At 44.1% G+C, this 25,457-nt stretch overlaps 1 protein-coding gene across 2 annotated transcripts in view; it reads right to left on the bottom strand.

Annotated features, from left to right (window-relative positions):
- ELMO3 (engulfment and cell motility 3) overlaps positions 1-25,457 on the bottom strand; it is a 284,505-nt gene that overhangs the window by 166,539 nt on the left and 92,509 nt on the right. For both annotated transcript variants that reach the window (XM_069217282.1, XM_069217281.1), the window contains exon 10: positions 23,458-23,508. In XM_069217282.1, coding sequence (XP_069073383.1) covers positions 23,458-23,508 — 51 coding nt within the window. The remainder of the gene's footprint in view (positions 1-23,457; positions 23,509-25,457) is intronic.

Raw genomic sequence — 25,457 nt, 5'->3', positions numbered from 1 at the left:
GGGGATCTCAAGGAGTCGATAAAGATCTTCAGAGACACTGCAGTGGATCTTCAGTGGTGGGCAGCGGTCGACAACCTGTCACAAGGAAGGCCGTTCTCGCTGCCGTCACCAGTGGCCACAGTGGTAACGGATGCTTCCACTCTAGGGTGGGGAGCTCATCTGGGGGACCTGGAGGTCAAAGGCCTTTGGTCTCCGGTAGAACAGAGATTTCACATCAATCTGTTGGAATTGCGGGCAGTACGTCTGGCTCTCAAGGCCTTCCTCCCTTCTATTCGCGGTCAGTCAATCCAGATTCTGACGGACAACACTACCGCGATGTGGTATATAAACAAGCAGGGAGGAGTGGGGTCGTATCTTCTCTGCAGAGAAGCTCTTCGACTCTGGCCTGGCTTCAGGACCACAAGATTTGCTTGGTAGCACATCATTTGGCCGGAGCTCTGAACGTGCGTGCGGATGTTCTCAGTCGACGCAGCTCGGTCGACCACAAGTGGCGTCTTCATCCAGCTCTGGTTCTTTACATCTTCCAGATGTGGGGATATCCACAAATAGATCTATTTGCAACTTAAGAGAATGCGCAGTGCCCGCTATTCTGCAGCCTCCAGTACCTGGTGCAAGCAGCTTTGGGGGACGCGTTTCAGATATCCTGGAAGAGTCAGTTGCTTTACGCGTTTCCCTCCATACCCTTGATTCCTCGAGTCCTGAGGAAGATTCACCAAGACCAAGCCCAGGTCATCTTAATAGCTCCGGATTGGCCAAGAAGGGTGTGGTATTCAGACCTTCTCCAACTCTCTCAGTGCCTACCGCTCCGTCTCCCTTAAAGGGGGGACCTCCTCTCGCAGTCGCAGGGGCAGATTCTACACCCCCACCTCCAGAGCCTGCACCTTCATGCCTGGAGATTGAACGGGCAATCTGAGTGCTTTTTCTCTCCCACCAGAAGCGGTGGATGTTATTTTATCGGCCAGGCGACACTCCACCAAATCAATCTATGCAAGTCGTTCGGCTAAATTTGCATGCTGGTGTGGAGAGAACAGAATTGATCCCTTAAAGGCTCGTTTATCTGACATATTGTCATTTGCTCTTTGTCTGGCACAGAAGGGTAGTTACTGTATCCACCAGAAAAAGCGTTAACGAAGGTAAGTAACTTATTCATCTCTTTCATTTAACTATATAACATGGTCTAGAAGTAGGTTTTCATGCTTCTTTAAGAATGGTCATACATTCAGGTGAGAAATTGAGAAAACTAAACTCTATGACCTCAGAAGCCAAATTGCTAGATTGAGCTCCTTGGGATTTGGCTGCCTGATTTCTCCATGGTTCTGAATGAGAAGGTCCAGATTGAGGGGAAGCTTTTAGTGAAGAACTACTGACAATTTGAGAGTTGTTCTGCACTGAGACTTTTGGGTCCATGTGAAAGCCACTAGTATTAGTGTGAGGGATGTCTGTCTGAGATTCCGAAATAGAAACGGAGGAAGAGGGAGAAGCGGAAAAGAATAACAAATACACCTGTACAGTTCATCCACACAGCATTGCCTTTGGTTCAGGGGTGTGGGAACCTGGAGGAGAAGTTTGGGCATTTTGCATTGCCCACTGTTGCAAACAGATCTATTTCTGGAAAACCCCACCTTTGGAAGTGGGGGAATAAGATTTGTGGGTGGAGTTCCCACTCATGGAGTTGTTACCGCATCCTGCTGAGGAGGTTGGCAAAATTGCTGCGTGTTCCCAGAAGATGTTCTGCTAACAAATGGATGTTATGATGGACAGCCCAAAATTGTCTGGGATAGGCATAACAACTGTAGAGAACATGTCCCTCCCCCCTGTTTTTGTAAATAGTTGTCATGTTGTCTATTTGGATCAAGACAACCTTGCCAGTCAGGTGAGGAGTGAATGCTTTCAATGCTAGGTGAACAGCTTGAAGCTATAGGTAGTTGATGTGAAGACTCAGTAGTTTTGTATCCCAGAGACCTTGAACTGTGAGATTCTGTAGATAAGCACCGGAACCAGTCTGTGATGTATCTGCTGTTAGTATGGTATGGGGGAACAGGATCGAGGAAAGGCTGCCCATTTAACAAGTTGTTTGTGTTCCACCACTGCAATGAGCAATGAGTGCGGCTGCCTATCAAGACTAGATCCTTTAACTGACCCTGGGACTGAGACCATTTGTGTGCCAGACATTCCTGCAATGGACGCATGTGTAGCCGTGCGTTCGCCACTACGGTGATGCACAAGACCATCATACCCAGAAGGCGCAAGACAGTTCGGACTATGACTTGTTGATTGGCTTGGAAGTACGGTATTAACATCTGAAAGTTCGGTCCCCATGCTGCACTGGTATATGCTAATCCCCTCTGTGTATCTAGAATAGTCCCCAGATACGGTTGGGTCTGTGGAGGCGGACGGTGAGAATTTTGGAAATTGATGGTGAAGCCTACTTGATGTAGTATGTCTATGGTACTTTGAGTGTGTTGTAGACAGAGGGAAAGTGGTGGCTTTGATAAGCCAGTCGTCAAGGTATGGGAAAACATGCATGTGTTGTCTGTGTAAGTTTGCTGCCACTACTGCAAGACATTTTGTAAATACTCTGGGTGCAGTGGTCACTCCAAATGGAAGGACTTTGGTAGTGCTTGCCTGCTATCACAAATCTGTGGTATTTGTGATTTGCTGGTATATTGGAATATGAGAATAGGCATCCTTTGAGTCTAGTGCTGAAAAGAACTCACCCTGTTGGAGAAATGGGATAACGTCTTGAAGAGTAACCATATGAAAATGCTCAGACAGGATGTAGTGATTTAAAGGCAATAGATCTAAGATTGGCCTTAGAGATCCATCCTTTTTGGGTATTAGGAAGTATAAAGAGTATAGTCCTGGCCCTTGATGTTGAAAGGGAATGGGTTGTATAACTCCTTTGAGCAGAAAAGCTTGAACCTCCTGTTTGAGCAGGTCCTGATGTTCTAGAGAGAGTCTGCGAGTGTGAGGAGGAATGTTTGGCGGTGTGGTAATGCGCTCCAGACAATAACCATGTTGGATAATGTCCAACACCCACTGATCTGAAGTCATGGTTCGCCAAGTGAGGAGAAACTGTTGTAATTGTCCACTGACATGTGTGGAATGATTGGGGGAGAGGAAGAGAGTCATTGCTTTTGTGGCAGGTGCAGCCCCACGTAGGGAAGCACCTTTGCCTCTACTCTTTGTGTTGTTGCCCCTGTATGTGCCCCTGTAGTAGCCTCAGGGAGAAGACTGATGGCTCTGGCCTCAGTGGGATGAAGACGAGGCACCTGAGAAGGTGTTTTTGAACCTGCCTTATAGGAGGAGTGGCTAATGGAGCCACAGGGACTTGGTGTTTGTAGTGCACCCATGGACTTTGCAACCTCAGTATCTTTCTTCATTTTCTCAAGAGCCTGGTCAACCTTTGGGCCAAAAAGGTGGTCCTTATCAAAGTGGGCATTTAAGAGGGCTCTGTTGGACTTCTGGCTTAAAACAAGATATGCATAACCAGGCATGGCTTTGCAACAAAACGCTAGTATAAATGCAGCAGTGTCTGCAGAGTCCAGGACCTATCTTATTCAATTGTTCATGTGTTAGAAATGAGCCGTCCTTAAGCTACAATAACCTGCCCTCTCTTTCTATGCTCCTCTGGGTGGTGTTGGAGGAGTTCCTCCATTTCATCCAAGTGGGCACAATCATATCTGGTTAATAAACCTGCTGTATTAGCAATACGCCACTGATTGACGGACTGCGCTGCAACTCTTTTGCAAGAAGCATCAATAAGCTTACTCTCCTTATTTGGAGGTGGAGCGTCAGTAGAAGCCTGTGAATTAGCCCGTTTACAGGCACTGGAAACAACCAGAGAGTCAGGTGGAGTTTGTACCCAGATATAAATAGGGTCAGATGGTGAGGCCTTATACACATATATATATTTTTTTATCAACCCTGGGAGGGATAACGAGGCTCACGCAGGGTCTTTAAAAATATTGGTAGCATGTCTTAGCATACCCTTGGCCTTAAAGTGCGCATGCAGCTCTGGGACGTTCCTCCACAGGATCAAGAACAAGAGCAATCAAAGATTATTGTGGAAACCTACTATACTATTGGTCGAGACAGTCTGGGGGCCAGACCCATGAAAACACAGTTTCAGGGTAAATCTAATAAAGATTCTACTAAACAAGCAGCTGAGGGTTCTAAAAAACACTGGGATAAAAAAAAAAAAAAACACCTAAAAAAGAAAGGGGAAAATCTCCGCACTCAGAGACCCCTCAGAATAGATATAGTCCCAGAAATAGAGATAATATAAAAACGCCTGACAGGTATCAATATACTGATACACGCCAATCTTGTTCCTTTCAGGACTCACCAGAAAAACGCAGTGAGAGAGGTGGGCGGTCAGAGCAAAGAACTGAGTATGTGCAACCAAGACAGGAATCACAACACTCTACAGAAACTTCCCCAACACAAACCCCAATTTAAAAAGAAAAAAGTGGCAGCAGTTGCAGTTCGTCATGCCACTCAAGAAGAGGGCTCTATTGAAGAACAAGACGTGAGCACTAGCTCTGCTAGACAGCGCAGCAGAGGTCACAATAGTTTGCCGCAATCTTCAAGGGCATCTGGAGGTGAAAGCAACTGATGACTACTTACAAGTTGAAACTGCGGACATGCGTGTCTCCACGCCTGCCGGGGTGTACAACATAACAATACAGTTAGAAGGAGACATACAATTGACTCAATCTTTTGGAACAGCATTGTTAACATTTATGATATTTTAGTGGCCGAAAGGGATTGGCCACCTGAATTTGTCCGTACTTGCCCATTTGGGGAAGAGGTTATCAAACCTTGTTTCTCGCCCCTTGTTCCCGAGGAGCTCGCAGAATCCTACGCCATTGGTTGGGCATTGACACAGGCACCCGCGTTATATCGCAACCACTTAGGGTGGGATAAAGATTCCCCCTATCATGTAATTTGGATTAAAAATAAACCCCAACCTCAACCCCAAAACCCAATAAAACATGATACTAAAGCACCCGTGAGGGAAATCCTCACACAACTAGAGTACCAAGGCATAATCGAACCCTATGTCTCACCAATGAATAATGCTCTATTTCCTGTAGCTAAACCAGACTATTCATACAGAATAGTCTTATACTACCCACACTTTAACAGTCATACACGCACATATGCTATACAAAACTCATAGCACAGCACTTATGAACAGCATAGTGCGCAAAAAATACAAAACAACACTGGATATTTCCAATGGCTTCTTCTGCCAAAATATAGCACCTGAGAGTACAGCACACTAGGCTCCCAGAAAAATCCTGTTGTTTACCACAGGGATACAAGAACAGTCCAGGACTGTTCGCTGCTCGTGTGACTTCAATATTGCACAACACTGACCTTGAAGCATTGTCCTATGTAGATGACATCTACCTTACAGATGATGAATTACTGCAACATCTAAGACGGGTAGCCCGTATTGTTGTAGGATTTACCAAATACGACTATAAATTAAACATCAAGAAAACAAAAATAGCCTTCCTTAGCGTCCTGTTTCTGGGATACGAATTATCAAGTGAAGGAAACAGCCTAGCGCCACGATTCTTAGAAAAATGCGCACAGTTACAACCTCCAAATACCATTAAAAAACTCCAATCCCTATTGGGGTTTCTAAATTTTGGCAGAACATACATTCCAGATTACGCCTCATGCATAAAACCCTTATATGAATTAATAAGTCCTGACTTTTCTAGTAAATTCTGGACAGTTGAACACATGTATTCTGAGAGTATCACAACAAGACATGCTTGCAGCACAACACTTACACACAAGGGACAATAAAAAACACCTGGTCATCAGAGTAATTGCTGGTGCCATTGGTTTCACCTATGTAACATTCAATGAGGGTGAGACAGTCCCGATTGCATACAAATCACATTTGTATTCAACAGCAGAACACTGTTTTGCTCCTATTGAGAAAATTCTCACTACTGTTAGGATGGCGGTCATTAAAAAAAGACCACTAGCCCAGGGGAACCACATTATTGTCGTATCTCCAATCCCAGCCCTCGAGGCTGTTACAAAAGCCAGCTTTCCAAACGCTAAAGCATTACATCTACGTTGGATCCAATGGCATTAATTCTCTCTAGATTTGACTATGGAAATAGTTTATTTGTTGGTTCGCCCTTATTTGGCAAAAATAAACTACAGAGGGTTCAAAATGCGGCAGCCCGTCTGTTGTTAGACATCCCTAGAAGGACCTCTGTTAAAGCAGGGCTAGTGTCCCTACATTGGTTACCTGTGGGACAGCACATTAAATTTAAGGCTTTGTGTTGTATCCACAGGGCACTCTACAACAGGGGTCCCCCTATATTGAAGACCCTGGCCTCCTTTTATAAGCCAAATAGAGATCTCAGGTCGGCCTCAGTAGCCTTGGCTACCCTACCCAGAATAAAAAAATCTAGATGGGGGGTGCCACGCTGGCCTTTCAGGGGGCCAAACTGTGGAACGCCCTACCCATTAGCCTTTGGCAGACCGGCAATTAATATAAGTTTCGGAAGTCCCTAAAAACTTGTTTTTTCTTGTGCTGATGGCCCCCCTCTGACTATTTCTGGTCCTGGTAATTTAGCACTGGGAAGCCTTATGGTAGCCATGCGCTCTATAAATTATATAACATAACATAATTTTTGACCCAAAGTTACAAACTCAAGAATTTTTGCAATATGAACTAAAATATCCAGTTCAGGCAAATACATCGCCTATTGATCAATATCAAAGAGTCATGTACACCGATGACATAACCCGCAATAGGCACGAAGCATCAATACTCCACTGCTTGCGCAGTCGTAAGTGGCTATATGGAGGGTAGTAAATTCTATCCACAACATACCTTTACGCAAACCCTAGGGGATTGCACCGTACAACTGGTAGAGCTAAAAGCTCTGGTGATGGCACTGTAACATACGGATCCTGGCAAGCTAATCTTGATTGTCTGTGATTCGTACTGTGTCCAGTCCTTCAATGAATATCTGCATTACTAGCGCCAGAATGGGTTCAGAGATTCCCAAGGTAACACCATCAAACACTCACTTCTGTGGGGGAAAGTAGCGGATCTGAAGGAAACACTACCAAAGGTCCATGTTGTACATACACTTGGACACCAGCGTCTTGGAATACAATTTGCTGAGAATACACTGGCTGATGAAGCAGCCAAATCAGCAGTAGCTACTGCTTCTGTTGCTGCAGGAACTCGTTTTAGAACAAAACCGGACGATGAAATATTGGCTGCCGGACAAGCCTCGGCTGACGGCACACCTTCAACTAAAGGATATCCCATTAAATATTCCTACCAGATGGGAGGCTTCCTTGACACAGAAGTAAAAATACCAGGCGTGGGGGTTTGAGTAATTCCCAATAAAGACCTAAGACCACAGTTAATCAGAGCAGCACATGAGGGGTTGCCTCTGCCCATGCTGGTTTGGCAGCTACGATATCATTATTGCAGGCTCGTTATTGGTGTCCAGGTCTTAACAAACAGACCAAGCAGAATAGCCTTTGTTGTGATATCTGCCAACAAATTAAGGGGTCCACCGTCAAACGCCCACCTCAGACACCCCTCCTAATTTCTAACAAACCACTACAATGTGTGTTCTTGGACCATTGTGGTCCCCTGACTCCTGACAGTGTATACCAATACATCTTAGTTGCTGTTGACTCCTGCTCCAGATTTCTATGGGCGTGGCCACAACGCTCGACTGTTATTAAAGATTTGCAAGTCTCTATCGGCACATATGCAGTTGCGGCTTTCCACTCGGACCAGAGCCCTTCTTTCGCCTCAAGGGCATTCAGAGACGCCATGGCTTTGTTGGGCGTCCAACTCCATTACTCGTCTCCATTTCATCCCGAGGAAAATAGTGTCGTGGAGTGATGAAACTGAGATTTAAAGCAATCCTTATCAGCCAGAGTATTAGGTACCAGTTCCAGTTGGCTTAATCACCTGTATGGAGTCCGGAAAGCACTTAATAATCTGCCTAGAAGGTCCCGGGGGGGTTGTGCTTCATACAAGTGCCTGTTTGGAACTCAAATGTATGTTCCAGATCTTGATGGTCCTGGTGTGGAGGCGGCAGAAACACTTTTTAACACAAATGAACATGTTACTGTCTTGCAGGAATTACAACAGTTCTGTGACGACAACGCTTCTGCCAGTCCTGCCTCCGTAGGAATTAAGGAGGTACCAATAACATCTACTGGATCGATTCCAAAGGTTGGGGATCTAGTACGTGAAAAGATTGATGTGAAAAAGGAGTTCAGTCCTACCTATCATGCACCAGTTCCAGTCCTGGGGATACACAGTACCAGAACTGATATTCTACCACTGCTGCCTGGCTCTAAAGCAAACCGCTTTGTCTCCATCGACAATGTCAAGTTACACCATGTGGCAGATCCTGCACAGCAGACCAAGAGGAACAACCAGTAGTACCAGAATCCCTCTCACTACTGGTCAAGATGTCCCTCTACAAGTTTTGATCAGCAACGCTGACACCTCTCTGAGCTTGATGAGGGTAGAAAATAATCTTGCATTAGTTCCACTAACATCTATTGCAACAAGCAACATGGAAATTGCTGATCGATTTGATTCGACTTCTACACAAACGGATGGCGTCATTTACAGTGAACCACCACGGGAGACTCCGAACAGTTCTCCTCCTCCAAATATGGCTCCAGTTCTTGCACAAACTGCTTCTGGATACTCTGCGGACATAAATGACACCTTTTCAGACTCATCTGCGTCTTCTGCATCTGAACTGCCAAAACACATAAGCTGATAAATTGGCTTAAAACAAATTACTTTATTTTTCCATGGAACTATCTGTGGCGTTCCTTGACTGTATTAGCTTTCCTTCTTTGGACTGGCTTTTTTCATTACTTTCTTTCTATTGATACATGGTCATTACCTTCCTGAACGATCAACAGCTGAACTGGTGGATGAGGTTCTAAAGCCCCATTTTTCTTCTCACAAAGTCAGCAGAGACTTGTCTTACGTGAACATTTCCGCTATACCAATTCCTGATGGAATTGTGTGGGATAAAGTCACATTTGATATATAAGGCCAGACGGAAGTCATTCAAATACCAAATGTGTTTAAACTTTCTATGAATGATCTTATAACACCCGGAGTTGTTTCTGATGACTGGGATGTGAAAACAGTTGATTCTATGATTACTCAGTTGCAGTATTTCACTGTATTTGAAAGTGAAGATGTTTATTAATCCAAAGAAAATGATGTTGACATGTTTTGCTATAATTAGTATAGACACAATTTCATTCACAGAGCAAGTACCCCGAAAACTATCTTTAATTAGACACAATGGGAACATTGTCCAACTCCTCCACAAGGAAGTTCTAAAACATATCCTGAAAAATGTGCATATTTTTCTGGGCACAATGTTAAAAATGCTGAGTCATATTATTTCAAATTGCCATTTATGGAAAATGTACATATATTATTGACAGATACAAAACTCATTTATTCGGATTCCTTTTTCTCCCAGATGGCTATAGAATGCTATGAATATTGGTTGAAGTCGATTGACTTAAAAAGTATGTGGGGAACAAAACATTGGCAAATAGGGGGAAAGGAAGCATGCCTGATACCTGTTCAAATTATATTTTTAAATGAAACTGTACAACAGAAAAGTTGTTTAGGCTTAGCAAAAATTAAGGATTTGAATGTGCCTAGTATTCCTGCCCCTGCAAAATGTTACAAATGGCAAAAGTATATTTGTGCAACTGAAGATCAGCTCGATGAATGGGTCCAAAATGGCACGTTTAATGCTTCACTTTCACATCCTGGTGGGTGGTTATTGTGGCCAATAGATACCAATGGGTGTCATAAACGTTTTGTAAACTCCATGGGGGTTTTAGAACATGTAGACCTGACCCTCGCTATGTGTAATCTGAACACGCGGGTACAGTAACAACATTCAGTGTAGGGAAACTATGCCAGCAATGGTTAAGAACTTCCTCACTAGATGCGGTTAGAGAACACCGCAGTCTCATGTCTAATAACACTGACTTACAGGATTTCCTATTAGGCCCCAGAAAACAACACCAATAACACTTCTTATATGCCGTCTATAATGAAATTTGGAAGCTTTCTAAACAAGAAGCTGCTGCCCAGTTAAGGCAAATAGATCAGGAAAATTTACAGAAGGCATCAGCTGTTGTAGATAATGGGATTAATACCCTGTCCGACCAAATATACACCATAAACAATATCCTTTCATCCGCAATAGACATAGTACAAAGTGACATGTACTCTTTACACCATGGACAGAGCCAACTAAGATCCATTATGCAGTTAGTTTGGACACTACAAACACTGAAGGCAGGTCGCGTTCACGTTAGCGTGAGGGACATATTTTCTACATTTAATTTAACGCAACAACAACTAATGCCAAAAAAAGAAGCGACTTATGTCATGTTAAATATTGAGACATTAGAGAAGTTGCCTTTTACTGTGGCTGACTTACCATATGCTAAGTGGTTAATACATGGGGCCATCAATCTGCCTATTTCAACACTTCAATTCACATTCTGCTTAAAACACATTCCAGTGGGCAGATATGAAAAGCTAGGAGATAGTTACATCCATGAGGTGAGGGAGCTACCCTTCTCATATAAATATCTCAGTAGCATGAAAGAGGTCTTTATTAGTGGTAGTGAATGCAAGACTTCTGTCAGCCATTCACTTCTGTCAGCTATTCAATGGTTTGTAAATGGCTGACCTTGCACAGGGCATGCAACGCTTTGGCACCGAACTTGGATTGTTATCTGAAGGGAGTCCCAGTCCCCTTGATTAGACCTGCGTACCAGGTGCTCTTGAATGGCAGCTATGTTCTCTCGTAGGAAATTTCCATGTATAGTCATAAGCACTGAATAGTTTCGCGCGCCTGCGGGGACCCCGGAGCACTGATGTGAAGTATATTCTTAAGTGCAAATACCAGCCCTTTTAAAAAGGTCTGTCAACAAACCACTTAAGAATAACACTGTGCAGCCTATGTGAACAGCTACACAGGCCAAATTGTTGGTGTAAATTCACGTTCAAATACTTATTTATTCTAGAAATGTAATAACAAATACATTCTCATACTTTATTTACACCTCTCATGAGAATAAAACAATGCAGGGCAGTGTAGCCCATAGGCTGCCATTATACAGAATGTAAATAGAGCTGTGCCTTTAAGAAAGTAAAGTCTTCCTGTATCCCATCATGCACAGCAAAAGGCAGTTGCCTCAGTTCTTTCTTCCGGCTCCTTTCTGACAGGACCCTGAAGCATTGAGCTCTACCTCACAAAGCCTTTTTTTGACAGAAATTCAATTAAAACCTTTTGAATTTCAATTTCACTCGACGTTTTTAATATTGAGTGAACATTTGCTAACCTTTTCTGTCAAATTCTGACAGAAATTTAAGGCTTTTCTACTTTAGAAATGCTTTCACTTTTTGATAAATGTCCTTCTTGTGGCAGAAAAGAGGCTAAAACAGATCCACACCGGGTGTGTATAATTTGCCTTCCATCCAGCCACAAACCTGACTCCTGTGACATCTGTAGAACTTTCTCCAGAAGGACTGTTCGTGATAGGGAGAAAATTTGACTTCAGGCAAGAGAGGACAGAAGAAGAAGTGGTCAATCTGCCACAGAGCGAAGAGAAGGTCAGTCTTCTACCAGGGCTCACCCTGTTTCCTCTGCAACTCCTACCAGACCTGCTCAGAAACGGCATAGGTCTCCGACGACGTCGAGGGCATCGACGTCGAGACCAGGAACGGCGCCAACATGCTCGCCGTCGAGGACCGGTTCACCGTCGAGAAAGAAACATCGTTCGACGTCGGCAGCCGGTTCGCCGCCGAGACGGCGTGGACGCTCGCCGTCGAGAAGGTCTGGGTCGCCGTCGACACGACGAGGACGGTCGGCGTCAAGAAGATCTGGGTCCGGTTCGCCGTCAACGCGGCAAGGGCAATCGACGTCAAGAGAGAATGCTCGCCGTTGGAGACGGTCGCCGTCATCACATCGACGTCGAGGGAGGTCGTCGTCGAGAGGATCTCTGCGACGAGGGGAATCGACGTCAAGAGGCACCCGCCGTCACCATACTTCGACGTCGAGGAGTGTGTCGACGTCGAGGCGACAGTCAAGGAGACCTAGAAGGGTTTATACCACTTCAGAATCCTTGGCCGCACTCATCCTACTTCCAGCTTCGCCACAGCTCTCTCCTCAACAGCCGCCGTTGCCGCAGACACCAGTAACACCTACGGCTCCTCTTCCGGCTCCTCCTTCAGAGTCTGTTCCGAGGACTCCAGCGGAATCCATAAGGCATTCCAGACATTCCTCTAGACCAGAGGTCTCCAAACTTTTGAATGCCGCGCCCCCCCAGTTGAAAAATAAGAATCATTGGCCCCCCCTCAGAATTTCTCACAATTATTTTATAAACATGGCAATGTTTAAATATGTCTAAACCTATTTAAACATTGCAGTTAAGTACTGTTACCTTTTTAAAACCGCAATAACATGCTTCTGCTTAAAACAAAGGCCTGTTATCTGCATAATATTTATTTTGGCCAGAGTCTGGGGCCCCCCTTGGGATCACTTGAGGCCCCCCCAGGGGGGCCCGCCACCCAGTTTGAAGACCTCTGCTCTAGACGTTCATCTTCCTCTCGGCACCATTGTCATGAGTCACTTCAGAGATCTCCACATTCGCGTCATAGACATTCTTCTTCGTCTACACGGGACTACTCTCCAACCCTATCGGACTCACCGTCCCCGAGAGTGTCCCCCATAGATGACGTGAATACATTCCAGGAGGTCCTAGTGCGCGGGGCGACCAAACTAAATATCCCGCTGGCGGTACCCGCCCCATCGACCTCAGTGATTTTCGAGACTTTACACCAGAGGACATCTTCAAGACCTTTGCTTCCACTGGTCCCGGGTCTTATTGAACCGGCAATGGATATTTTTCTGACACCGGCCACAACGAAATCTGCTCCTTCCAGACTTATTAAAAAGTATCGACCACCGGAGCAAGATCCTCTATTTCTAAGGTCGGACCCGGTGCCGGACTCAGTGGTTATAGTAGCGGCAAAGAAATTACACTCTACATCACCGTCTTCCTCCTCGCCTCCGGATAAGGAGAGCAGAAAGATCGATGCTGCAGGCCGAAAAGTATGCTCTACCGCAGCCATCACAATGAAAGCAGCTAGTGCCACTGCTTTATTAGGAAGATATGATCGGGCCCTTCGGGACTCTATGCTGCAGTTTGCAGAGCATCTACCCAAGGACAAAAGGGAAGATTTCTTGGAGGTCGTGGGTGAGGGAGCCATGGTTTCCAACCAGGTAATAAGCGCTGCTGCTGATTCTTCGGTGCTGTCGGCACATAACTACGCTCATGGAGTAGCGCTAAGACGACACGCATGGTTGCGATTGACATCTCTCAAACCAGAGGCACAGCAGAGAATTCAAAATTTACCATTCTCAGGCTCCACTTTGTTCGGCTCTCATGCCGATGACGAGATGTCAAGAATGAAGTTTGAGCTAGCGGTAGGCATCGAACGCCCAAAAGAACAACGAAAAGTATTCCGTCCCTATCAGTGGAGGCTTTTCACCCACAGGTATCAGACACCACACTGGATGTCCTCACGTCCCCAGCAGCAACAGCAGCATCAAAAGGCCTTCTCGACACAGCGAAAGTCAGGCTCCCGCGTCTAAGCCCTGAATCTTCGCTTCCCCCTCCTCCGTTATCCACTCCGGTAGGGGGAAGTATCTCAAATCATCTGGACGAGTGGCTACGCATTACGTCAGATGCCTGGGTATTGAATATTCTGCGTAATGGTTACGCTCTCAGATTCACCAGTCCTCCTCCATCTGTTCCACCCAAACCAGTCAGCCGCCACCTCGAAGCTCTTCAGTTAGAAGTCTCTATTCTATTACAAAAAAGAGCTATAGAACCCGTCCTGATCAGCCAACGCGGGAAAGGGATTTATTAGAGGTATTTTCTAGTGCCAAAGAAGGACAAACAAGAGTTTCGTCCCATTCTAGACCTAAGGACAGCAAACAAGTGGATTCGCAAAGAGAAATTCAGGATGCTATCCTTGCACCAAATTTACCCGCATCTTCGTCAGGGTGACTGGCTCTGCGCGATAGACCTTTGCGATAGACCTTTGCGACGCTTATTTTCACATTCCGGTGAGCAAGAAACATCGAAAATTCCTAAGGTTCACCGTCGGCAAAAGTCATTACCAATTTGCGGTTCTACCCTTCGGCCTCAAATCAGCGTCGAGAACTTTTTCCAAATGCATGGCGGTGGTAGCCGCCCATTTGAGTAAACATCAAATATTTGTCTACCCCTATCTAGACGATTGGCTCATAAAGGCCTCCAACTATCTAGCGGCCCAATCAACATTTCAAATGGGCTCAACAGCTGCTACAGAATCTCGGTCTTCAAGTCAACCTTCTGAAGTCCACAGCAATGCCTGTTCAGAGGCTGCATTACTTAGGGGCCATTGTAGATACCAATCTAGGAAAGGTGATTCTCCAAAAGTGCAAACAACTAGAGAGAACTCCACAGACCACAGCAAGAGTAATAGCCTCTCTACTGGGCTCAATGGCGTCTTGTATCCACCTCGTTCCCAATGCTCGCCTCCATATGAGACCCTTACAAGAATGTCTGGAGGATCAATGGTGTCAACTGATGGACGATTGGGAGAGCAGAGTCCTTCTTTCTCCCCACACCCTACAGTCCCTCAAGTGGTGGTGTTCAACCAACAATCTCTTGGTGGGGATTCCTTTCCAGCAACAGCTTCCAGCTCAAACCATCGTAACAGACGCATCACTGCTCGGATGGGGAGCGCACATGGATCATCTTCGAGTCCAAGGCAAGTGGTCACAGAGAGAGAGTCTCTATCTTATCAACCTGCTGGAACTTCGCGCAGTCCATCTTGCGCTCAAGGCCTTCCTACCCTCTCTGAAAACGGGAACTCTCCTCCTCCAGACGGACAACGTGGCCACCATGTATTACGTAAACAAACAAGGAGGCACCAGGTCCAGGATATTATCCAGAGAGGCTCAGACAATCTGGCATTGGCGTCTAGCCAGGAACCTGTCGCTAGTGGCAACTCACCTGCCGGGCAGCCAGAATGTTCAAGCGGATGCTCTCAGCCACGTAATGGACGAGAACCACGAATGGGTATTACACGACGACGTCGTTCGTTCCATTTTCGCACTATGGGGTACCTCCTCTATAGACCTATTCGCAACGCCAGAAAACAAAAAATGCCAAAACTTCGCCTCCAGATATTACCATCCAGGGACACTGGAGAATGCCCTGTGGATAAGCTGGTCAGGAGCATTTCTTTACGCCTTTCTACCGCTTCCCCTGATACCGGCAGTCCTCCAGAAGCTATCCAATGCCCAGTCCAAAATGATTCTAATTGCTCCAGAATGGCCACGCCAATGGTGGTTTCCAGACCTTCTTCACCGGTCACTCAAGCCGCACATCAGACTGCCTCATCGTCCGGACCTGCTCACGAAGTTCAGAGGGCAGATATCTCATCCCAACCTCTCATCGTTGAGTTTGGCAGCATGACTCCTGAGCTAGTGCAATATGGACACTTGAACCTACCTCAGGACTGTATGGAAATCCTAAGAGAAGCAAAGCGCCCTTCCACACGATCGGCTTATGCATGCAAGTGGAAAAGATTCTGTGTGTGGTGTTTGGACAACAACGTTGACCCGGTATCCTGTGGAGAGGAAACTATCCTGCCATACTTGCTAAGTTTGGCAAAATCGGGTTTACAATTGACATCAATAAAAGTGCACTTGGCGGCTCTAACGGCATATAGAAAGAGCCCCTCTCAAACCTCCTTTTTTAGGATCCCAATTATCAAGGACTTCCTGGAGGGCTTAAAAAAGGTCTTTCCTCCCATTAGGAGGCCATCTCCTCCATGGGAACTGAATGTTGTCCTATCGCGTCTGATGCTACCTCCGTTCGAGCCAATACATAAAGCATCACTTCAACATCTCACGTGGAAAACTGCCTTTCTGGTTGCAATCACTTCAGCGCGTAGGGTCAGCGAAATCCAGGCCCTTTGCGCTCAAGAACCCTACACGGTCTTTCATTCTGCGAAAGTAGTGATGAGGACTCATCCAAAATTTTTACCAAAAGTCGTTTCCTGACTTTCATGTGAACCAAACCATTTCATTACCAACTTTCTTTCAAAATCCAACTACCCCTGCCGAGAGAACTCTGCACTCTCTGGATGTAAAGAGGGTTTTGAAATTTTACTTGGACAGGACAAAATGCTTACGTAAATCACAGCAGCTCTTTGTTAACTATGGCCCAGTTAGAACAGGGTTGGGCACGTCTAAGCAATCATTATCCAGGTGGATTGTTTCATGTATACTGTTATGTTATCAGTTAGCGAACAAATCTCTTAGTGGTAGGCCAAAAGCCCATTGTACTAGAGGGAAGGCAGCTACTGCGGCCTTAATGAGAAATATCCCTTTGGCAGAGATATGCAAGGCAGCCACTTGGAAATCGGCCCATACCTTTACACAGCATTACTGCCTTGATACAGACGCTAGGGCAGATGCGCAGGTTGGACAGACCTTGCTTAAGAATTTATTTGCATAATTCATGTTTTTTCAGTATTATTCTGTCTACTCCACCGCGGTTATGGGGATGGGCTTGCTAGTTTATTCAGTGCTTATGACTATACATGGAAATCCCCTACGAGAGAAGGAATGGTTTCTTACCTGTAACTCCAGTTCTCTCGTAGGGGTATTTCCATGATAGTCATAAGCAACCCTCCCTCCTCCCCGGTGGAGTTGACATAGAAAAAGTTGCCATAATAGTATCGATGTTGGTACTCCAACAAATGTTTTGTTCCTTCATGTCAGGTTACAAGCCTTCAAAAAGAACTGAGGCAGCTGCCTATTGCTGTGCATGATGGGATACAGGAAGACTTTACTTTCTTAAAGGCACAGCTCTATTTACATTCTGTATAATGGCAGCCTATGGGCTACACTGCCCTGCATTGTTTTATTCTCATGAGAGGTGTAAATAAAGTATGAGAATGTATTTGTTATTACATTTCTAGAATAAATAAGTATTTGAACGTGAATTTACACTACAGCTGTTTTCCTTTTCAACAATTTGGCCTGTGTAGCTGTTCACATAGGCTGCACAGTGTTATTCTTAAGTGGTTTGTTGACAGACCTTTTTCAAAGGGCTGGTATTTGCACTTAAGAATATACTTCACATCAGTGCTCCGGGGTCCCCGCAGGCGCGCGGAACTATTCAGTGCTTATGACTATCATTGAAATACCCCTACGAGAGAACTGGAGTTACAGGTAAGAAACCATTCCTTCTCCTTAATAGCGAGAGCTGTTGTGGGATGCGAGCCGGAATAGTTTATGTTGTTTCAGCCACCAAAATTGTTACATGCTGTGGGAATTTACTTTTTCCTCCTACACGACAGAGGGAAGTAGCAGAGATTTGGCCCCATATCGCTACTTCAAATGTGAATTTTGACAAGTTGAGCAGAATCAAGGCTTTATTGTTTCAAACACATGTGGTGCTTACATGTGCATGCTAGACCTATGCGCTTCAGATGGCATAGTCACTCGTAGAGATAAAGTGCTTTTTAAGTACTAACTTTCTGAGACACTTTGGTGAAATTGTGCGACGAATATTTAATGTGTCCAATACTGCTGGAATCGCTAATTTCTTTGAGGTTGTTGGTTCTGGTTTCCTTCACATCTTCCCCTCTATATTTGGCTTAATACCTTCAGCTATCCACTCAATATTCTCCAGTATTTTGGGGGGATTTCCGATATCTTTGGCTATAATAGGTGGCATTTTGGTATTGCTAGTTATCCTGTGCAATGGCTGTCCCACCCAACAAGGGGGACTGAAAGCGCTTCCACCAGCGCAGCCGTGTCGTAAACACATGATGCAGTACTTTGAAGCACCACTCCTGGAATGCTTGGAGTGTGACTGGTTTCTGTCATTCAGACCGGTTCTGCATTGTGTGCAGCCCGTGTTTTGGTTCCTCTGGTGAAAATTTGTCTTTCTACGCAGCGCTTGCTTGCATTGGACGCTGATCTATTGATGTTCTCGCTCAGGGCTCAGTCCCAGACATGCGTGTTGAGTGTGTGTTTGCTACAGGCAGCTGCTAATGAGTTGCCCTTTGTGGATCATGCAGCTCTAAACTCACTGTTGGGCACACGACAGAATGCTGCTGCCTCGGCTGGAGCTCAGGCTATGGAAAACATAATGCTCCTTGGTTTTCCTTGGTGATGAACTTCCTACTTTACCATTTGCCGAAGTGGAAGATTTCCTGTCTTCAATTATTCTGGATTCAATTGGCAACTTTAAAAATGACTCTGACTTTTGAAATTCTGCTTTTCTTGACGCCACAATTGGCCTCTTAAATTGTCCTTATAATATCAAGTGTCTTTTAGCTTGTCATCATTGGCATTTCCATATATTATGCCTTAGGATGATTTTTAGTAGCTTTTACATATGTAATTAGGCTCTGAACCACCTTTGAACCGGAACGAGGACTGTGTTGTGTAGCCATTTTAGCTATAGCTTTACATACGTTATTTTAGCATACTAGGCCTGCCGTTGTGCACTTTAACCCAGATATGTTTTATTTTAATTGCATTATATTATTTTAACAGTAGCCACATTTGCGGTCTTGTTTTATTTTCTCTATCTAGCTGTTCTTCGTCTAGGTCAACAATGCATTCTTAAAACAAGACATTTCTTTCACTCTGTGCTTTTCTCAAGACTGCAGTAAGATAGGTTGCCGGCAAAAGTGGTACGCTTTATCTCCAATGTTCATAGAAACATACACACTCTTATGTGGGGATCCTTTCTTGGAACATCAGCTGTTTTATTATAAAATCACTACTTTGACCCATGTACATTAGAGGGAGATTCCAGCCAGTGACCACGACTGCTGATTGTTTCGCTGCAGCTGCTTATGTAGACTACAGGCCTCTTGCTCAGGTATGAGGGATGATGACTTCCCAGGGGAACCCTAAAGGGCAGAATTAGAGCTCAACATGCTGTGCTCTAACATAGCTTAGGTAGGAACTATCCTTAAAAACCTTAGTGACAAAATGGTAGCGTTATTTTTGTGTTTTACTCTCCTTGTCACAGATGTAATCCTATTGCACTTCATCGTCCTAGTTATTGCAATACATGCCTTATTATCTAAGATGCAGTTACTTCAATAAAACCTTCTTGAACTATACTCTGCCTGTGATTGTCCTTGCATATGTGAGACTAATGTAACTGAGAGAAAGGGATGAGATCTGAGTGACAACAATTCCCATGAGGAGTCATTTATGTTATGCGCCCGGTTGCCCAATCATCCCTGGTCTTGGGTGGAGGTGAGGCACTGCTAGTTAGCAGGAACAAAACCCGGATTAGGCAGACAGGTGTCACATGGTGCGGGATCAGACTCAGTCCCCCGCTATACAGGTGATTCTGCCGCCCGAATCCAGTAGTCTCATTAGGATAATGAGAACCTACGCGACAGTACCTGATGGTATGTTATGGCGCTACTAATAAGCTCCTGAGGAGGAAAAAGCCTAGCAGGGTACAAGTCAGCATCATTGCCCCGTTGAGGGACAATGTTGTAGCCTGACCAAGGATCACGTGGCTGTGATGTATCAAAGGTATTATCACTTGCCCCATGCCCATCTGTAAAAAGAATGTTGGGACCCCTGAGGAGTGATGTCTAAAGGAGCGCCCTGAGAATGAGGAGGAGAGGGTGAGGGTGGCAGGGGAGGTGATGTTGGAGGTGAAGGAGAAGATAGTGTAGAAGGATGCAAGGGACTAGTGGCCTTGTTAGTCTTTCTCTTCTTAACCAGCAGGCCAATGGTCTCTCCGTTGGCACTTGGATGGAGATGGTTCGGGAACCACAGCCTTAGCCAGAACGCACCCACTGTGAGGATGTATATGAATCTGCCTCTGACGGGCATCAAGCTTCTCTTGCATCTTGTGGAGAACTCATCCTACTGGAACACTTGAATCAGATCTCAGTACCGATTTCAAATACTTCGTAGCCGAGAAGGTTTTCTGTTGCGGAGCCCAGGTGGTTGGTACCGAAGATGAAGCTGGTCGACTAGGCACCAAAGTGGTCAGTTCTGCTGTTGAGCCCAAGGGCAGGGAATCCAAACCAGATTGATGGTGCCAAACATGGCATGTTGGCAGTGGTAGCCCGGGAACCTTATGTTAGGTAGGAACTAAATGTTTTTAGGTGGCAGGACTGGGATGTCAGCAATCACAGTACGCTGACCCGGCAGAAGATCCTTTATCTCAAGGTTGATTTCTAATTCAGAGTCAGAGTCCTCAATAGAAAAGGCCTCTTCCTCAGCTACAGAGGCCTAGTGTAGTTGCTCCTCCTCTTCTTCGACATCATGATGTCCAAAGATGTCAGGTATGTCATTGACCTTTCTCCGCTGCATCTCCCTGTGACATGCCCTTAGGTCTCATAGAGTCTTTTTGGACCAAAACAACTGGCAGGCCTTGCAATTCTCTTCTCTGTGGTCTGGAGACAGAGGCTGCAGATCTGATGAAGGATGGTCCACAGGTATTTAGCGTGGCACCTCGAGCAGAAGCGTAAAGGTGTCCATTCCATCAGCAGGGCGTTCCATCCAGAAAGCGATAGAATGATAGGCCCAAAAGTGTGTGGCCGAAAGTGCCTTTGTTTGAGCATGTTGATTCAATGGGCAATAGTTTTCTAATCTTGAAATGCAAAGGTGGGAATGCATTCGTTAACAATACGGACAAGCGTAGGAGTGGATCATGAACAGAAAGGGGTCCAAAACTGTCTCAACCCGGAGCTTAATGATACACAACTAAACCTGAGAGCAGAAAGAAAACAATCTAACAGTGGAGTCAATGCACATGTGCATTATCACCAAGAGGAGGAGTAACTCTACCCTGTGACTCGAAATACTTTTTCAAAGAAAAACAAATTGCACACTACCAGACCCAACACTAAATGGAATGAGTATGCAAAGCATGTGTATCCACAGCCAAACATGACATCAAACATATACTTTTAGTAAAAGTCAACCACACTGCATCCAGTGCAAACCTTGCTTACACATTTCCATTAGAATGAAGCATTTCAGACTCAGGATGTTAACACCTTTAACATTACCTCACAAAAAGAATCCATCTTTGCCATTTTGTCAAACTTCAAATTACATCATCAAACGTTTATAGGCTCCCAAGCAGCCTTTAAATGTAAATGTTTTAACCAACAGCACCTACTTAAATTTTTCAGGTCGCAGGCAACTTGGTAAGAGGTTTGTTTCTTCTTTACAAGTCTGTTCCTCCACTCACTTTAATACAAGTGCCCGCTCCTTCCCTTTCAGCAACTCAGGGCCAGAGTTGCCATTCAGGAACTGTTGGCTTTTAAATTATAATATGACTACATAATGATTTCTCCAGTTGTACATGAACACTCCTATCATGTACTATGCCTACTTAAGAATAGCAATGGCAGTTTATTATACAGGATACTAGGGTGAAGATTTGTTTGAGCCCACTTTCAAGGTACTTAATATTATTCTTGGTGTGCTGCTGTTTTTCTCGATAAAGTGTTCAGCCTTTAAGAGCAGTAAATCCCAATCAGTCAACCAGTGACACCCGGCTTTGGCTAAAATGGATAGGTAGAGGTTATAGGAATTCCTCATAGAAGACAGAAATAATAACGTAATGATATATGGGAATAAATATATACAGGAAATAAGTCCTTGTGAAACACATCCAGAAAAACTTTTAAAAGAATTGTAAAAGGTTATATTGTATTGCAATTACATGTACGTTGCACTTAGTACACCGAATGAGGCGTTGAAGCGATTTATGGCAAGTATCATGCTACTCCAGAACCCAAAGTTAGTGGTTAATACAAAATAATTTGTTGACTATTGAGATTAATCTTGCCCTCACAAGGAATCATTCCATGCGTTTACTCAAGTATCTTTGTTGTAGATTACATTAAAAAGAGGTATGTGTGATCATTAGTCGGTGCAGTGAGTTCTTGTACATGACTGGTGGGGTTGAATGAATAGATTACTGAAGATTATGTATTGTAAGGGAGCAGGGACATGGTTTCAAGGAATGAGAGGTCATTTACTAAATTAGGAGTGGCCAATTTGTAGAAATATAATATTAGAGATTAAGGCACATATGCATGTGACATAGTCACAGCGCGGAGGATGAAATGTAAGGAGAAGATCAGTTGAAGAAAGAAAAGTGCGTTGATTTACTCATCAACCCCAGTCTATGATTTCATGCTGGTATCCACTCTCTCGGACTATTTGATCCCACATCATGTGTCCTATGCTGACATCCGCTCTTGTGCCCCATTATGGCTGTCCTCTCTAGTGATGCCCTTTTCCTCTGCTCCCAAGCTTGTACCACTCGTCTAGTAATTCCCTGCATGCATATCTCCATGGGCGAACCTTTTATTGTTTAACGCTGTCAAGCAGCACAATGAAAATGAGGGAAAATAGTGCACTCATGTCACAGTATCTTTTGGAAGATTGCAATGCAATTCCACCTTATTGCAGGATCCTCTGCAACAATGATCCCAAAATATGTTACACATACTGTGTCCTTCCTAGTGATGTGTAGTGTACTGGCTCAAAAAAAGCGATCAGCCAGACTGATGTACCTGATATATATCTTCAGGGGTGTTACTGTAGCTTTCAAGACTTTATTTTGCAGCCTATACATCGCTGTTGCCTGTAACCCACATTGGAAATGCCACAGAGCCTGGTAAGGTTGACCTCACTTCTCCCTCTACTAGGACATGGACTCTTAGGTAATGTGCATGAAGCTGTCTCTATGTCAACTGTTAAATTCTGCTATGTTTCCTAGTTTTTTAAATCTTTAAATAAACCCAATTACATGTAAATGTTTGCTTACTAGTGCTATGTGCTGTACAAACCACAAAACCACAAACCTATCTTGGCATTTAATTGTGTTGGCAGGCTAGTTACCTACTTTTATATTATTGCATAACTTCCCCAGTTGTGCCTGTAAAATTGACCCTTTGTCCTGAATTTATGTCAGGAATTTTGACTCTCTGTTCTTAATTTTTATAGTCCCTGTCCAAAATGTGCCCCAATGCCCGGTGGTGATCCTAACCTGAAGGTCAGGAGTTTAAAACCTGACAAGGCAGATGCAGCCTTCCATCTTTCAAGGTCGCTGAACTGGGTACCATTCAACTGAGTGCTAGTCACAGCTGTTGTATACAGACCACAGAGATGGTAGAAATGTGGCATGAAACTCTAACATATGTTATGTGAAGCAAATATGCAAATGGCTGTGTTGGCCCAGTTCACTAACTGCATAGACAGAAAGGTGTGAAAGAGTTGCCACCCGCCTTACCTTATGAATAAACTGACGAATGCTCTTCTTCCACAGATATTCCAGCATTTCCTGCAGTAAAGAAATGAAAGCATTATTCCAAAATGAGAGGATTCTCCTTCACCTTCTCAGTGGGCATAACCATTTCTCAAACCAATCTACATTAGCAAAACAATGTTTTTTGTTTGTAAGGAAACTAGCAGATAATTATTAGAGACATAACTTCTACATATCTGAGAGCGTCCTTCTGATTTACCGTTTGTTAGGGAGATTATCAAATCGTGGCTGTGCTGAAGCTCAGGAATCGTTTTCAGATTAACAAAAAAATCTGCCAGATTACACAGGCTTTCGCCTCTACCAATTATAGCTTGGTGCATGTATCTCCCAGTCTCAATAAAAAGATATATAACAAATAAGGACTGAGATAGTTGGTTATGGTATGCGGATAAATGTCAATATGTCTGCCACTCTGCTAAATCACAATTTGAAAAAAATAGTAATATTACATTTTGGAAGAGAAAACAGTGCACAGCGAAAGCATGAAGATATTTTGCGCAAGGATTTATGAAACCGAAATGTGGCTTTCATTTAGTGCCTAAAAAGAGTTATTGGTGTCTGTTCACCAAGGTTACTGAGGTGCTAACAGCTTCCACTTTATATAGCAAGCCACTTGCTTCTAAGGATTGCTGGGTAGTGAGCAGCAAGGAAATGTCGCATGTGTTGATTCCAAAACAGGCAGGATAAATTATTTAAAAGAATATTTTTCCATATGGAAAAAAAGTTGAAGATTTTAAAAAAGAGGGACACTCAAAAATAATTAAATTCACTTACTCAATAGAGGAAAAGTACAAAGCTAGACTAAAAGGACGAAGGAGATGAGGAAAAATAAGGGTTAATACGCTAAGGCTCTGTATTAGGACTCAGGGTCTGGTTCAGGAACCTAATAAATGTAACAGTTTTATGTACAAAGTACTGTAATTAATGATGTCATATAAAATAAAGGGTCTTGAAATATGGATATTGTTCTGTTAAAAAAAAAACTATAGTGCCAAAAAAATATCAATGCTTGAATATTGGGAACTGCACCCAGGATCATATTCTTCTTCAGGAGTGAATTCACGTGTATACCGATGAGAAAAAAGCGTCCAACTAGAAACAATGTATCTACGTCAAGAGTCACAAAACGGTCCAGTTGGTGCCCTGCTAGATGTGTGGATCCTAGAATGTGTGGGCTAAAATGCAAATACTCATCTTGTCAACCGCGCTTCAAAACATTGCGTCTTCAGGACAAATTCCCCAAATATTGACGTTATTCATCACTATCCTCTGTATCGCACTGGCAAAAGACATACCAGGAAACCTGTGCTATTTTTCATAGAAAACTACTGAGGAACGAGAGGGGTCTATAAATGCAATAGACCGCTCCAGTAGAACAAACAACTGCCAGGCATCTCAACGAGCACCAGTAACTGATTGGAATAGGCGCTGGGCTAATCTTTCCTGAGATGACTAATGAATTATTAAAGAAGACTTAAAGTGAGGAACTTAGCTGAATTATTGAGTTAAGCTGACATTGTAACAAAGAACTCCTGTATTGTAGGTTGCGTCTATATAAAAAAAAGTCTGAGGCAATTATTTCTGAATAATACAGACAATGGATTAAAGTTTAGAGTTTTTAATTGTGGCGAGTCTCTTAAACCAGCTACTAGTTATGATGAGATACCATGTAAGGTTCAGAAGCTAATTCAGCCTGCAGCTCACTGTACCTTCTCACCAAGGCAACAGCAAAGCAAAATCTGTTCTGAAAGCAAGAGGCCTCAAATTATATTATGAAAGGACAGCCTACGTGCCTGGGAACCTACAATTCAAATGTGTTTTTCACAAACCACAGTAATTTGTTACTTAACACAATCATTTCAATGAAAGTCTAAAATTGGAAACATGGTCCCTTAATGACATGGAGTATTTTGTGCATGCTAACCTGATGGCCTGTATCAGCAAAGAAAAACGAAAAACAATAT

The sequence above is a fragment of the Pleurodeles waltl genome, chromosome 12, assembly GCF_031143425.1.
Source record: "Pleurodeles waltl isolate 20211129_DDA chromosome 12, aPleWal1.hap1.20221129, whole genome shotgun sequence".
NCBI classification, from domain to species: Eukaryota; Metazoa; Chordata; class Amphibia; order Caudata; family Salamandridae; genus Pleurodeles; species Pleurodeles waltl.
Note: the sequence above shows the minus strand (reverse complement) of the source record. Positions and strands in the feature narration are given on the sequence as shown.